Consider the following 15,427-nt stretch of genomic DNA (forward strand, 5'->3'; position numbering starts at 1 on the left):
ACCCTAACCCTAACCCTAACCCTAACCCTAACCCTAACCCTAACCCTAACCCTAACCCTAACCCTAACCCTAACCCTAACCCTAACCCTAACCCTGCTCTAGATTTAATCTTTATACCTAACCTAACTATGCTGTCTCTGCTAGGTCTATTAATACTTAGTCTGCCAGTATTATCACATGGTTTTCATGTAGCTAACTATATACTAACACTAGGGGTAATCCTGCTGGCATAATAAGCTATTAGCTTTACATAGTAAAATGGGCAGTGGATTATTCAATATAAGTAGGATAGAGATGGTATTAGAATCCTGCTTAATATCCTCCTACCCCTGAATGGTATTAGTAATCATAATGGCATTAGCCTGCTTTATCTAATGCTTAGACTATAAGTGCTGTGTAACCTCTTAGGGTCGGACCCCATGCTAGCATTATTAATAAATAATGATTTTTAAGGTGCTAACTCTTTTAAATATCTAATGCTCTATGTTATTGGAATTATCCAGGTAAGTGATTAAATAAACTAGATTAGCTAAATAGGAATAGGTTAGCTCATTCATCTAAGCCCCCTAACTAGAGTAGATAGTTTTAGATCTATCATATTCTATAGCATAATATCTCTGCAATCCCCTAATAAATTAATTATGGACCATCCTAAACTTCTTCATCATATAATACCCTTTCTATATGGAATTTTCATCTCCAGAGTGAATAAGTTATATAGTTAATGCCCCTAAATAACATATCTTATTTTCAGCTGAATTAAGCTTGACGTGCTAATTATAGTGGGGGTGACCATATTTAAATCCAGTAAGTGTCAGACCTACTCACCGCCAGCCAATCAGCAACAATACCCTAAATCCAGTGAGCCCTCAAAGCTCCGCCCCTTGTGGGATAGGGTTAGGCAGGACTCACTAAGTAAGGGCCCTACCTAGCAGAGGCATAATAAGGCCATAGTAGCTACTAAGATAAAGTACTCCTATCCCCTCCTCTACCTACTATCCTCCCCTCTCTTCAGGCGCTTTTCGGTCGCGGCCAAGACTGGCAGGCACTTAGCCAGGACTAAAAACCTCAGTCTATTTCTAGGCTTAAGGCTGACAGTTAGGATAGTTTAAGTTAGATAAATATATGTGGTCCGGCAGTGAGGAGGATGATGGTAGAAGCTAAAGCAGGTCTAATTCTTCTAGGAGTAATCACTCCAGCCATCTTAATGATAATAATAATAATAATAATAATGATAATAGTGACAGCCCTAGTAGCAGGGGTAGTCAGCCTAGCTTAAATAATGGCAATAGTAGTGATGAGTATAATAATAATAATAATAGTAATAGCCCTAGTAGCAGTAGTCATTATCTAGCATAGGTGAACCTAAGCCTAGAGGAATATAAAGCCGCGCTAAGCTACTTAAAGGAGGTCTAAGTTACTACCTAGGATAAGGAGATAGAGATATTATAATAGTTAGACCTAGTATGCCCCCTTAAACCCTTCCCCCTTTACATAGATTTAGGCTCTAACAGTGGATTTCTAGGGTTAGGTAATATAACTAAGATCTCTACTCTAGATAAGCTAGGGGGTTATTCTAAGCACACCACTACTAAGCTAGTTAAATCTAAATCTACTAGTATTATCCTAAGAGATATCACCACTAAGCTCCCTGCTAAGCTCCCCTAGTAGCCTAGATAGGCCCTACTACCTATTACCTTCCCTCTACTAGACTAATACTCCTCCTAGCTAGTCTAGCCCTGCATTACCCTCTGCAGTCACTGCACCACCATCCAGCCAGCAGGGTTAGTAGGGGACTTAATAGAAATATAAGGCACTATTTAGTAAGTTCTCTTCTCCCTTTTTCTTTACTTTTTACCCATGCACTGCTCTCCCTGGCCAGGACTAATAATACTCTAGCACTAATAGCAGCAGCTAAGCGCCCTAGGCACCAGCGAAAGCCTGCTTAGTATAAGTTCTGATTAGGGGCACAGCCTTTACTTTTTAGCTAGTACTAAAAAGGCTATAAATCACTCTGCATAGCTTTTTGCCACATTTTATCTTTATTAGTTAATAATACTACTAATATAAGAGTATTAGGGACCTTCTATATAGCTTTTTTTCTCACCCCTGGTTTTATCTTCATCAGTTAACTATACTACATACTACCACACTATAGGAGCATTAGGGGCCTTTTATATAGCTTTTTTTCTTGCCCCCTTTTATCTTTATCAACTATACTTACCACCATGGGAGCCTTAGCAGCCTTTTTATACAGCCTTTATCTGCTATATTCTTCATCACTTAACTACCTTATAACTATGAGGCTTTATAGACTAACTACTAGCCTTTTTCTTTATTTCTCTCAGTGCCATTGGCCTCAGGGCTTTAGTTGTTAATAAGCACACAAATAATAAGTAGATGGGTAGTGATGATTTTTAGAATATAGTATAAATACCCTAGTTTATTATTTCTTATTTCTCTCTCTCTAGATAGATCTTTGCTTTTATGGGCAGAGCCTAGTTTATTATAAGGAAATATTTACCACTAGCCCTTAAATAGTTAACTTACACGCCCTATAGTGGGGGGTCGCGGAATAAAAATTCATTAATAATATTAATCTTTAGAAATATATATTCCTATACTCTCCCTCTATAGTGGAAGCACTAGCTTTAAATAAAATATAAATAAGATCCCCCTTAACTATATTATACCTTGCATACCTTATAATTTAATCAGCTGGGTTCTTCCTCTACTATAATAATCCTAATTATACTTAAATACTTAATCATTATATTCTGCGTAGGAGTAGATAGTGGATTAACTTAATAGATGGCTTTACCCAAGGCGCAACTGTAGGATACTAGGCTGTAGGAGAGAGATATCTATAATTACTTTAGCTACTGTCCCCCTTAATTAGAGATATAATTTTAAGGGCACACTATAATTTAACTTTAGGAGGATTAACTCTTCAGAGGGAGATAGGATAAATAACTAGGAAGTAAACTATACTAGAGAATGGAATGTGATTTAATATAGGATAGATCACTAGGATAAGGAGTTAATTAACTATTATTATGAATTATGAATTATGAATTATAGATGACTGTGAAACCTCTTATAGACATTTAACTCTAACATATATACATATAGTAATAGTAATAGTATTAAGACTTGATTAAAATCAAACCTCTACTACATGATGGTCGGTGGCTCAGGGAGAGTCAGCGGAGGGGAAAAGAAAAATAGATAAAAAAAAAAAAAGTTTAGAGGGAAATATAGACTCTAGGAGCAAGACATAGACTCTGCTAAGGCAGGATAGTGAGGACCCATGGACTCCAGAGTGGATGGGAATCAACATGGACTCTGCGCTCACTAGACCTTATGGTCACCCATAATTAGTATGGCAACCGTGGACTCCGCGCACAATACCGTTACTAGGCTAAGGACTTAGTAACCTTTTACTACTTTTCTATTAACTCTCTCTAAATCTTTTCTAAATGTTCTTATAACTATTAAAGCTCAGGATAAAGAAGCTCTAATTTATTATTAGTTATAGAAAGCTTAGAAGTAATCTTTTTCTTAGCCTACTTAAGAAGATCCTACTCCTTTTTAGTATAGAAATCCTTCTTATATAAGTAACCCTGATGAGTATATAATACATACTTTAAATAATAATAAGTTTAATCCGTTATGTAATCTTTACTAGATAAGATACAGGAATTACATAGTATAGAAGTCATAAAACTATTCTTAAGGATGTATTCTTTATAATAAATATAACTAGTAATTTAATTATAGTTATAAGGAAGCTTTAGTATACTTTTAAGGATAGTGTCAGTGCAATACTTAGGTATGATAGGTAAACATAGTTAAAAGAGAAGTACTACTTACCTAGGGGAAGTGCTGCCTTTTAAATCAAGTTTTAAGGATAAACTACTAGGAGAGGGGGAGGTAATGTTATAATACTAATATAGCTATATTAGTGCAAGGTAGATGTGATAGGCAGAATCCCAAGGATTATTAAATACTAACTAATCTTGAAATAATCACCTAGTAATCTAGGGAAACACTTAATCTAGATAGATTCCTACTCATAGAAAAATAGTTTAGTTATATACTACTACACTATATAGGTAACCACCACCCACTAGGCACCTATGTGACTAATCTCTGGTAATGATTAGTTATTATGGAGGATAATTCATATTTACTAAAAGAATACTAAATATAGCTACTATATTATATGACTAACTACCATATGCCACAGCTTAGCAATGGTAGATAGGTAGATATAATAGATAGTATATCAGTATCATTAACATCTACTAACATACCATCCTACCATCTACCTTAACTATCACCTAGAGGAACTAAGGATATATAAAGATACTCACTACTATTATATCTAGCACTCTTAGTTTTAGTTCCTTATATTTAATATAAGTTATTTACTTAAGTATAAGTTCACTAGTCTAATTTATTAGTTACTCTCTTACTATTAAGTATACATACTTAATAGGCCTTGCTTCTATCTTTACTGTTATTATTCTTGTGTATCCTTGGATTGCCCTTGATCCTGTTTAGATTATTATACCATTAAGCATACCTATACCCTATTAGTATATCAATAGGCTACCTGGTCGGTAGGCCTTAGGCAAGTATCAGATATAGTCCAGGGACTATATCATTCCCAAGGTAGTGACTAGCAGGGACAGCAGAGACGGATCCCAGGGTGTAATAGATAGGTGTCCGGTCCAACCTACTACCAACTCGACCAAAAAGGCCATTATGACCAGACCCCAATGGGTCTGATCAACCGGATCACACCTATATACCTTAATCCCTTACACAGGGTGTGACACTATAATGAGAAACCTGCCATTAATACTACTAATTATAGTATTATTATATAATTAGCACTAGTTATGCAGAAGTCATACTGTTTAAAGTAGTAGAGATAGCTAAGTATAGTTAGAAGACCATAGATCTTATTAGCTCTATTAGGTAGTTATACTACATCCCTAATAGTAGCAGCCACATTCTCTAATTAGCTATAGGCTTTAATTTCCCTCTATTACATCCTTTTTAATTAATGCTTCTCTTATAGATGCCATGGGAGATTCTAGCAGGTGTAGCAGCTGCTATATATAGTGTAGAGAGCCACTCACTATTCCCACATGATCTTAAGGTATGATGGGAACCTATCATTTTCCTCATTAATAACTGATTATGAAGGACTGAAACTTGACTAAGATATATTTATATATCCAGATAATTAGTTAGTATTGTTAAATGGAGAGTAATATAGGTTATTATCTCTAAATTAGTATGCTGAAGTTCAGCAGGAGTTTCCCCTAAAGTTCAGCATACCCTAACATGTTTTTGGTTTAGCGCCGGGTATGTTTTGTTAGTAGGGTTTGAGAAGTACAGCGTACTTCAACGTATACTAGTTATAGTGTAAACAGCGGGCATGCTAAATACTCATCTGTCTATTCCGATGGACAGTTGGAAGGAGCGGGTTATGCAAAGGTACTAGGATTATCCTGGTCTATGTGGTGTACAAATCCAAGATTTCGCACAGAACGAGGGATATAGGAGCATCCAATACGAGGAGGTTGTAAGTAACCCTCCACTTTCCTTGACAATTTTAATTACGAGCGATGAGGGTTGGAAGTGGTTGCGAAGGGTTGCACGTTAGGCACCCTCTAGGATTAAATAGTCAATCTTTCGGACCAACTAGTCACGCTCTAGGACTAACTGTGCACCTTACATACAAAAACACCAGCCTACTTATTCTTGTTCTCTTTGTTTGTATGGTTGATAATATCTCCACATGTCGGCATGAGAGAATTGCTGGCGGACGATGTTGTCTAGCGTCTCGCAAGTTCAGTTAAATATGAACAGCCAGCCCTATCAACTCCCATGGCCGGCCAGATTCCGGGATGATTTTATGGTGGAATGATGATCCAACCCTCTGGCAGATTCAACGATGCACGATCTTCGTCAAAAACTGATATCATAGTGGCAAAGGATTTATGCATTTGTCTTGGTACCGATATAGGAGGTCCCAAAGTGCATATGCAAAACCGTCTCGTTTTGGATCTCCAGATTGATCGTAGGGACATCAGCGGAGTTGGGCTTCTTTTTCTTATTTTCAGGAAATTTCTTGTTGTACTCGTCTACTGCCTCGGCAGCAGCTGTGACAAAGCCCTTCAAATCGGCGGTTTCCCTCATTTTTTTCTCATCGAATACATCCGTCATGTCGAAAATACCGCTCACGATGCTGCCAAAGTTGGCGGTGAACAGTCCAGTTGCAATTTTCGTTACACTTGTGAAGACAGTGAGAAGCACAGTCCAACCGTTTACCGTGCTTGGGATCACCTCAATGCCGGAGACATAATCAAGCGTGGTCTCTCCAGACATGTACGGTTCTTGCCAAAACGAGTCGTCGGCTGTTTTTATTAAGGTCCTTCCGCTGGCATGCCACGTATATTTGTAGGCAGACAATGCGGACTTCTGCTCAAACATGGAGCGGACGAGATCAAAATGTTTTTGACCCAAAAGGTTTTCTGGATCAGTAGTAACAAACCGGTCGTACAAGACCGGGTCATTGCCATTGGTACCGTACAGTTGTTTCGGGAAGAGGGTGAGAGTGCGGTTTGTGACGTCGGCAGGTCCATCCTCATCGAACCATTCATAGCCTGCAGTTCTATTGCGCTCGCCATAATCCGGAAGCAATCTGTTGGTAGTTCTCACGGTAACAAACTTGTTGGTGTCGTTGGTGGTCGTTTTAAGAAACAAGCCCACCCAGTGAAGGCACGCAAAATGCCCCGAGCCCTTGATCGTAATGGCCGGGTTGTCCATTTTCGGACATCGCACTGCGACAAAGCGATTGAAACACCCTTTCTTTTCGTCTTCAAAGACAACCCAGCTCCTCAGCCATACGTGATTCTTGCTAGAACTCGGATCTTCCCACTTGTGTGATTTCCAGATGACATCGGTGTCTTCGTCGGAACACTTGTTCCAGTTCGGCTTCGAATTCACCAGTACCGGGGTCTCCCCTCCAATGGCGATTTCAAAGTCGGCATGGTTAGAATGAATATGAAACAGCCAGTAGTCCTCCTTTTCAGTGTCGAAGCGTTCGCTTTTGTCCCCGACCTGTTGGCGGATACCTAAATTTCTGGTATAGCCATCATCCTCACCGTATCTCAGGTGCTTGTTGTAGAGAGGAATGTCAGTGCCGTCTTTACTTTTAAGATCCACATCCATGAGGTAATCAACTGTCCAGCTTGCACTCGCCGGTGCTATTTCCTTGGAATTCGTAGGGCCTTCCATTGTGCTTTCGGCCTTAGTATTGTAGAGGTGAGGTGTCGAATCACCAGAGGTCTGGTAGCAAAGGAACGGCCTAGGTTGTTCAGAAGAGGGGTTAAATGGAAAGTGGAAGCAAAGGCTGACACTGGAGGTATTTAAGCCCTGACGTGATGTGCGTCTCTATGACGTGGCATTGCAGAACAACTACGGTAGAGGCATCCGCATTCGGATGTCCATCATTTGTGAATCATTATGAGTGGTGTGCACGACATTGCGGTCCCCTTTGAACCACCAAAATTAATTTGAGGTAAGTTTATAAAATGTCACCCTCAAGGGTCCGCCCATCATTCTAATATTCTCGGTCAGTTCTCGGTCAGCTTCTGGTATTGGGCCCATACCTTGTAGGTTATGCTGTCGGCTCCGTGTAAGCTCCCAAACGGTTATGTCTATTCTCGTGTATAAAGCACAATAAGGGACACAGACGCCGCTAGGAGTTGCCCAAACATCATCGCCGTCGCCCAGTCACTTGCTGCTCCAGCCCATTCTCCTACGCACAACCAGATTATTACCACGCTGAGCCAACTCCAAGCAATGTATAGCGGAAATTCAGAAGCAATGCGATCAAGCTGCCAGCCCACTGTCAACTCGATCCTCTTAGCTTATCCATTTGGTCGTACGGGCGGTCGCGTTGCGGATTGGTAATGCGGTCTTCTCGCCTGAGTAGCTACGGTTACAGTCGCGGTCGTCGAAGCACGGTCTGACGTATTCCAATTCATAGATGATCGTCTGGGGCATCATTGGCTAGGCGTATGAGTCATATGTGAAACAGATCAAGCACTAGCTGAATTAGGTAAAGCGGATGGGAACTTTGCGAAGTCGTAAAACACAAGGGAGGACGGCCCATCCTCCATCAGGAACTTTCGTTCTCAGTTGAGGAGCAAACCCACTCTTTTCCTCTCCCGAATGTCATCTTCGTAGTAGTTGGTTACGAATTGGTCGCCTTTGGCGGGGAAGTAGAGTGGCAGTTGTCCTTGAGGAGACAGGGGCCGACAGGAAGGTGGTAGAAGCGGATGCGGGCGTCCTGCCTGACGAGGTGGCGGTGGAAGTAAGGGAGGAAGAAGAAGACACCGATGAGGGGACGCCCAGGATGATGCCTACGGCTTTGCCGGCGCCGAAATTCCTCGAGTGATGGGGCGACAGGGGCTTCCACGACGATGAAGAGGGCGAGGATATCCAAATCCTTGTTGATGGACAACTACATTATGGATTGAGCTAGCAGCTTGGCTAGCTCGCCTACGGTCTGGCGATCCAGGTAACGTCTACGACGGGTCATTTACCCGCAAATGACAGAGTCTGGACTTCGAAAATGGGAAAAAGAGACATTGCTAAGAAGGGAAGCCCAAGGGTTCCCGGTGATGAAACAGCCATGGGATGATGGATTAGGGTGAAGAGAGATTGAAGAATCTACGATTTGAAATGTGGGAGGATCGACGGTAGATCGAGAGCGCTAGTAGGAATACTCCGTACATATCGCCCTGCTGCAACAGATACGTGTCCGTCGAACCGTTCGGATGCATGACCATTCAAGTTTCAGGTTGCAGCTTATATTAGAAGGTGATATGGATGCCAATGCCGATGTAGCTATCAACAACAGGGTTCTATTAGAAGTAATGATTATTACCATCCATCCTATTCAGAAGGGGACAGAAAAGGCTTTACAAAGGATAGATAAAGTGTAAGGTCCAACGCTTGGACATGCACGAGAGTCATGCCAAGGCCTAGATCTCTAGGCTAATACTAGAATAAAGATGCAATGCATCCCAAGCTTAAACACCTCTATAGCTTATTTATGGTAACTGGGGAAGCGTATGTGATCCCAAAGTTGACCGTGCGCACGGTGTCATAATCCCGCGGGTTAGTGCGGTTGCCGAAAATTCTCAACGCACGCACAACCAGGGAGTAGTTGCCCGCTGGGACATACGAACCGTTCGCCAACTTGCCCATCCAGGAAGTGGGTTTGGGGCCAGCAAGACCATCAACACTCCGAGGGAGGGCTGTCAGGGGATCAGACACTGGGAGAATAGTGCGGCCGTTTGCCGGCTGGACGCCGACGAGGAGCAGATCCGTTCCCATTGAGAGCTGGGTCTGGAAGATGGGGTAGCTTGTGTTTGTGCGGTGGGCGGAGTCATTCTTGCCTGGCAGGACGAACTGGTGGTTGGCCTGGACGCGTTTCTGGGTGGTGCTGTCGATGAGATAGTTGCCACCTTGCGTGGTGTCTAGGATCGTCACGTTGCGCATGGCGGTGGCAACCCCCAGGTAGGGAACCGAGAAGGAATCATCCGCTGAGGTTCCGTTGAACGTGATGTATCCGCTGTAGACGGGGATGCGACGGGCGATGAGACCCTTGGGCGGGGTGGCGGTGACCTTCAGCACGGCAGACTCGCCGGCGGCCACGAGCACGCTGGATGAGCTGAACTTGAGCGAGGCGCCCTTGGTAGTGCGGTCCACGAAGTGGCCGAGTTCGTTGTTTTGCGGGATGGAACTGTTGTCGGGCAGAGTGTAGACGGTAGCGGCGACCACGTGGCCGACAGTGTAGACACGCGGCTCGGAGCCGGTGTTGTTGATGCGGATCCACGCCGGGGCGAGGTGCTCGGTGTCATTGAAGGCGATTGTGCTCACATTGAACTTGGTGGTGGTGTGCACAAATTTGTAGGCATCGATAAGGCCACCTCCCTGCTGCGCCACGGAGGCCAGGAAGGGCGAGGCTGTAACGCCATCATGGAACACATTCGGCTTAGCAGTGGTCGTCAGCAGAGACTTGATCTCAGCAGGGGTCACCTTGCCCTTTCCACGAGCCTCCATCAGGAGAGCAACGCAGCCAGCAACGTAGGGCGTCGCCATCGAAGTACCACTCTCCACGGCGTAACCGCCCTCCAGCATCGGCCATGTCGACAGCATGAACCCACCGACTCCCGAAACTGCTGTCACAGGAAGGAGTTCGTTGCTGGGGCCCCATTCGGTCACATCATTGACTTGGCCCCCAGATTGAGGGTTGGTCTCATTGATGAAGATGGTGTTAGCGTACTTTGCGCTGGTCATGTGCAGAGTAATGTTGGCTCCAGAGGCGGCCAGTTTCACCCAGTTCGCGCCAGTCTGGGCAGAGACCATTCCTAGGCCCACCAGAGCAGGGTTCTGGACAGGAAGCTCATAGGTGCCCGGCTCATTGTTATAAAACAGGATATTCTTAGCACCGGCCTTGACCGCGTTGGCCTGCTGCTCACTGCCGTGGCAGCCACCGTAGCGGATCAGGACGATCTTGTCGGAGAGGTTCGGGCGGTCCGCTGTCCATGGCTCGCAAGAATCACCAATGACGGATGCATTCAGGCTGCTCGGGTAGAGAGAGTAGGTGCCATTCTTGAAGTCGGACGTACCCGCGAGCTGCCAAACAAACTCCTCGGTGGTGTTCCCGGTGGAATAGGAAGCTCCAGGCAGCAGCAGTGGACTATAGACGTTGTTAAAGGATCCGATGCCGATGCCGGCGGAATTGTCGATACCATTCGAGGCCAGGAACAAGCCATTATTTCCGTCATTGCCACTGGCAACGAACGTGGGAAGACCAGCCTCGGCCAATTTCTGGATCAGCTGTCCCCACGGTTCGTCGCTCCAGCCCTTGTACGTGCCAAACGATGCCGAGATGATGTCTGCCTTGTCCTCGTAGGCCTTCTTGAAAGCGGCAGTAACGATGTCAGTACCGAGTTTCACTGTCGGCCTTCCAAGGATCTTGTAATGACCAAGAGTCACATTCGGGGCCACGCCCGTGAAGTTGTAGGGGTTGGGCTGAGCCGCGATCAGTCCGGAGACATGAGTTCCTGCAGGCGATCAGCCGAAAATTCCAAAATATACCGTGTCGGTGAATGTTGACATACCATGTCCAGAGTGGCCTTCCCACGGGTCGGTAGTGTTGTCGAGGAAGTTGAAGCCGAATTCAACCAGACAACCTTTGCCAAAGCAGCCTCCGAGAGCGGGGTGTTTGTAGTCAACGCCCGAGTCCATCACCGCTACGCGAATTCCTGTACCCAGGTAGCCTTCCTGGCGCAACTTGTCAACTCCAGTCATGATGTGTGGGTAGTCGTTGCCTTCGTGACCCGTCGTGTCACGGCGTCTGAGACCGTGAGGGGCAGGACTACGGCGGATAGGTGCGCCAGGGCCGACGCTCGAAACGTCGCGCTGAGGTTGCTGCAGCTCCCGCACCGGGGAGACCTTTTTGACCACCGGCCACGAGGAGATCTGCTTGACAATGGCAGCCTCGTTCTGCTTGTTGTCCAGCAGAGTAAAGGATCCACCGTGGAAAAGAGCAAAGGACAGGTCATGGTTGAGACTGGCTGGAATGCCATGGTCCTTGAGGGTGGAGAGGAAGCTGGCGGACGACTATGTAAGTTAGTAAGTCTGCGCAATGAATTGCCATTGCGACGGGGTTAATATGTGGACGAACAGTCTTGGAATCAGCAAACTCGACAATATATTTTTGGGAGATAGGGTCGCCATGTCCTGCTAGAGCCACTGGCAGGACTGCTAGGAAGGCGCCCATCCATGGCCAAAAAGGGGCCATATTGAAGAGAAACGAGTGACTGGATTTAAAAGATCCGAAAAGAGCGACGAGGGTGAAGGATGGAATGAAAGATGAAATGTCCGGTAATGGAGTTGACGAGATAATTTCCTATTAGCCCAGCCCCTATTCTCCCTCCCATATGTACCAAGAAGACGGCAAGATGCTTGAACAGGCTTGTCGATGGTTTGCGCTAATGTGGAGCTGGATCTCGTATTGTTCACGATCGGCGTAGATAGTCGCCGATCTTCGTCCATTCGGGCCTGTGGATTCCGAACCCGGAAAAGGCTTCCCAGGAAAAGGGTGATATTCTTCAGCCAGTAAACATAGTGTGGCGGTTAAAGTTTTGATGTAAATCTAGGAATCTAAGTTAGTTAAGAGCTATGTCTTCATTCAATAGGATCTTACTTCTGAAAATTTTGCTTCATAAGATAGATATGGACCCCAGTACTCTTGGCGAGATCATCCTCAACCTTTAGCTCAGATTGCTGGACGAAGCTGTTCTAGTCAATATTAGCCTTCTTTGTTTTGTTTTGAGCCATTGGAACTGAACAAGAGCAGGCAGTCTGATCAAGATACAGCAACACAATATTAGAGTCGGTGAACATATTGAGGAATGGCATCTCAAGAAGGAAGAGTAAATCCTCTTGTATTTTTTTTCTTTATCCCTAATGCTTTGCTTCTGCTTCTTGTAATCATGGTGTATGCGCCGGGCTTGTCTCACAAGAATTATGTTGAACTGCGCTAGGATGAACTGAGTAAGATCAGCCAGGTCTCATAAAGCGGCAATTCACAGTGTGGAAAGGCCATAGTTTTCGGCACAAAAGCCACGCACAACCGTGGCCTTCCCGTCGTCACCCAGATTTACTCAGTAGTGCTGGCAGGAATGGGCGTCTCCACGCTAAAACAAAAGGGGAATAGACCCCTTCCTCCACTGATTTGTAACTGTGGATTTGCGCCAGAATGACTGGAGCCTGCTACGTACCTACTAGTACATAAGTGATACTTCACGCGGAAGTCCTGGAAATGCCATCATCTGCTGAGCATACTTTCAGCATCTATGAGCTTGTTGAGCATATGATCCTGCAGCTGAATAATCCAGTGGAATTATTCGCGCCCAGCGTGTTTGCCGTAACTGGAGAGATGTTATCCAAACTTCCCCGGCCCTCCAAGAGGCCTGCTGGTAACAATCCCCAGTACTAGGGATCCTCAGTTGCGGTCAATCTCCTGTGACGAAAGATGGGAACTGAACCCTGTTTTCAGCCAAATAGGCATTTCAATATCCAAAGATACAACAAACCCTGGAGACCAGGACCAGGGGATTTTGACCTTGGAGGAACGGATCTACGACAATCCTTGATCATGGACGACCATGCTGGCCACGCAGCCTCCCTGCCAGCGAATGCTATTTGAATGCTACGGTGGCCATTCCGATAATAAGGCAATGTACAAATTCCTCTGGTCATTACTGCAAGTTCTTAAGCTGATACATCAATTAGATTCTATATAATTGTATCCACGGCAGGCTGTCTCCTTATGGGCGACATAATGGCTGTTCTAGCAGAATGCCAGAATCGACACGAATGCGGCCTAGATTGCTGGGGTGGAATACGCCACGATACAGGCCAGTTACTCCGATGGCAGGAGAGTGAATGGGAAGCCTGTTGCTGGACTGCTCTTGACAGAATGCCGGAAAATGTTTCAATCAAAGTTGCGATCGAGGGGTCTTGGGAATTCGGGGGGTGGCCTGCCTTTTCCCTCCGGCGCATCTATGGCAACGACAACTTTCGCTGAGATACATAATGGGTCGGTTGTGCTATACGTTGAGACACTCTCAGAGCTGATTCAGACATACAGCGTGGTAGTGCGCCTTCGAACAGCCACAAAATTGTAAGCGTTCATCAACCGATACAGATGACGTGAGAACGAAGCGATGAAAAAGAATTCTCCATCAAGGCGGTTCAAGAAGAACCCCTAACCCGTTTGCACAGTTATGGTTGTCCATGCGACTATTGCAACTTTCGCTTGCAGGGTTTCGACAGTTGGGCGCTGTTTGGGACCTCGGGGGGGTTGTTAGACGCACGAATGTGGGCTTCAGGGTTGTTATCATCAGCAGATACTTGTGCGCGTGAGTGGTTGTTGAGTAGCAGGCTATCTAATCAAGAGATTCCTTCTTGCGCTTCAGGATATACATTGGAGTTTCTATTCTCTGCAAGCGTGTCGCGGAGAAGTGGTGGAGGGTCAGGATATTAACAAATAGATTCCGAGATGACAGCATCGCCGTCCGCGTGGATATGCTGGCGTTCATCTTCTGCATCCCAGGGCCCATTGTTGGTGAGGATCACTGGGTCAATCGGAATGCCATTTTGTTCGTTTGCCGGTTGGAGAAGCTGCCAGCTCTCGTTAGAGCTGGATACACTGGGTAGCGATCGAGGGCAGAAGTTTAATGGCGATCTCTTGCTGAGATTCGTGCTCCAGTATACTTTAATAGAACCTTGAGTTCTTCCCGGATATTGCTCAGAGAACAATCTTATCACATCTGACCATGGAAGACCCTAATCCCTCTTTAACTTTACCAAGAGTTCCTCTTCCTCTGGTACCCATGGCATCCCTTTCCTAGAATTCTTATGGCGCGTTAAATAATTATTCTTAGTTTTGGGGTTAGCCCTCTAATTCTGGGTCTGGCAGTGGGCTAACTGCACATTTCCTTTCTCGACTGCACATGCTTTTGATGAGGTGCGGGGAGCATGTTTGGTGCATAATAGCCAGTCGGGGGCTGACCAGGGTTGGACATGAGATGGTAGATGATTAACAGCATCTGGAAGGAACGTAAGGAAATATGCATGCCACTGGCTGTGTGGTTGAATATAGATGATGCCGCGGCTAAAAACCTCCCGTGTCTCCCCAGGACTAGGGAGAAAGTTAACTCTAGATAGGGCCTTAAGTATGGCTATAGAGCCTTTAGAGTGACACCTAGCAGAAACTAAGATGTTCTGAGTAGTCTTTAAGATTATATTCTGCTGATATCTTTTCTATAGGTGCTCCCAGCCATCAGCAGCAGCTTTTCTTGTAAGCTAAGAATAGTTTCTAGTGAAGCTGTCTGTTAGCTGGTCTTCTTTGCTATTGTAACATGCACTAGCTTAGTGAAAATAGTGTGATGGCTGCATAAGGGAGTCCCTGGAAGTTCCCACCATTGAGCTAGCTGATTAATAGACTGGGATTACCACAGCAACAGAAGGTAACTAATCATGCTAGTTAGATTCTGTATTCACTTAAGAGAAAGGTATATGATGGAGAGGTGAGTATGACCTTAGTTACTTTCCCTTATGTTGTGGTTGCAAGTTCAGGCTAGGGAGGACAGAGATGTTATCTTCATAATTACTACTAGCGTCCCTGCTTAAGGTAATGCTAGGCGTGGCAGTTAGTGAATTAGACACACTAACCATCAAGGCTCTCGTCTGCTCTCTACAGTATAATGCCTCAGACAGTAAGTCCTTAAACATGATTCCATGGTGTTAACCAGGTCAA

The 15,427-nt window shown here is 44.9% G+C and overlaps 2 protein-coding genes across 2 annotated transcripts; both read right to left on the reverse strand.

Annotated features, from left to right (window-relative positions):
- Nucleotides 1-6,015: 6,015 nt before the first annotated feature.
- Nucleotides 6,016-7,317, reverse strand: Aud_006823 (uncharacterized protein; the record flags this gene model as incomplete). Its single annotated transcript, XM_043291720.1, has 1 exon — nt 6,016-7,317. One exon carries the CDS (start codon nt 7,315-7,317, stop codon nt 6,016-6,018), a length of 1,302 nt encoding a protein of 433 aa, XP_043147655.1.
- A 1,812-nt stretch (nt 7,318-9,129) lies between these two features.
- On the reverse strand, nt 9,130-11,902 carry Aud_006824 (uncharacterized protein; the record flags this gene model as incomplete). The annotated part of the gene is made up of 3 exons (XM_043291721.1): nt 9,130-11,162; nt 11,220-11,721; nt 11,786-11,902. The coding sequence occupies 3 exons, from the start codon at nt 11,900-11,902 to the stop codon at nt 9,130-9,132; spliced, it is 2,652 nt and encodes an 883-aa protein (XP_043147656.1).
- Nucleotides 11,903-15,427: the final 3,525 nt, after the last annotated feature.

This window comes from Aspergillus udagawae (genome assembly GCF_001078395.1).
Source record: "Aspergillus udagawae IFM 46973 DNA, scaffold_5, whole genome shotgun sequence".
NCBI lineage: Eukaryota > Fungi > Ascomycota > Eurotiomycetes > Eurotiales > Aspergillaceae > Aspergillus > Aspergillus udagawae.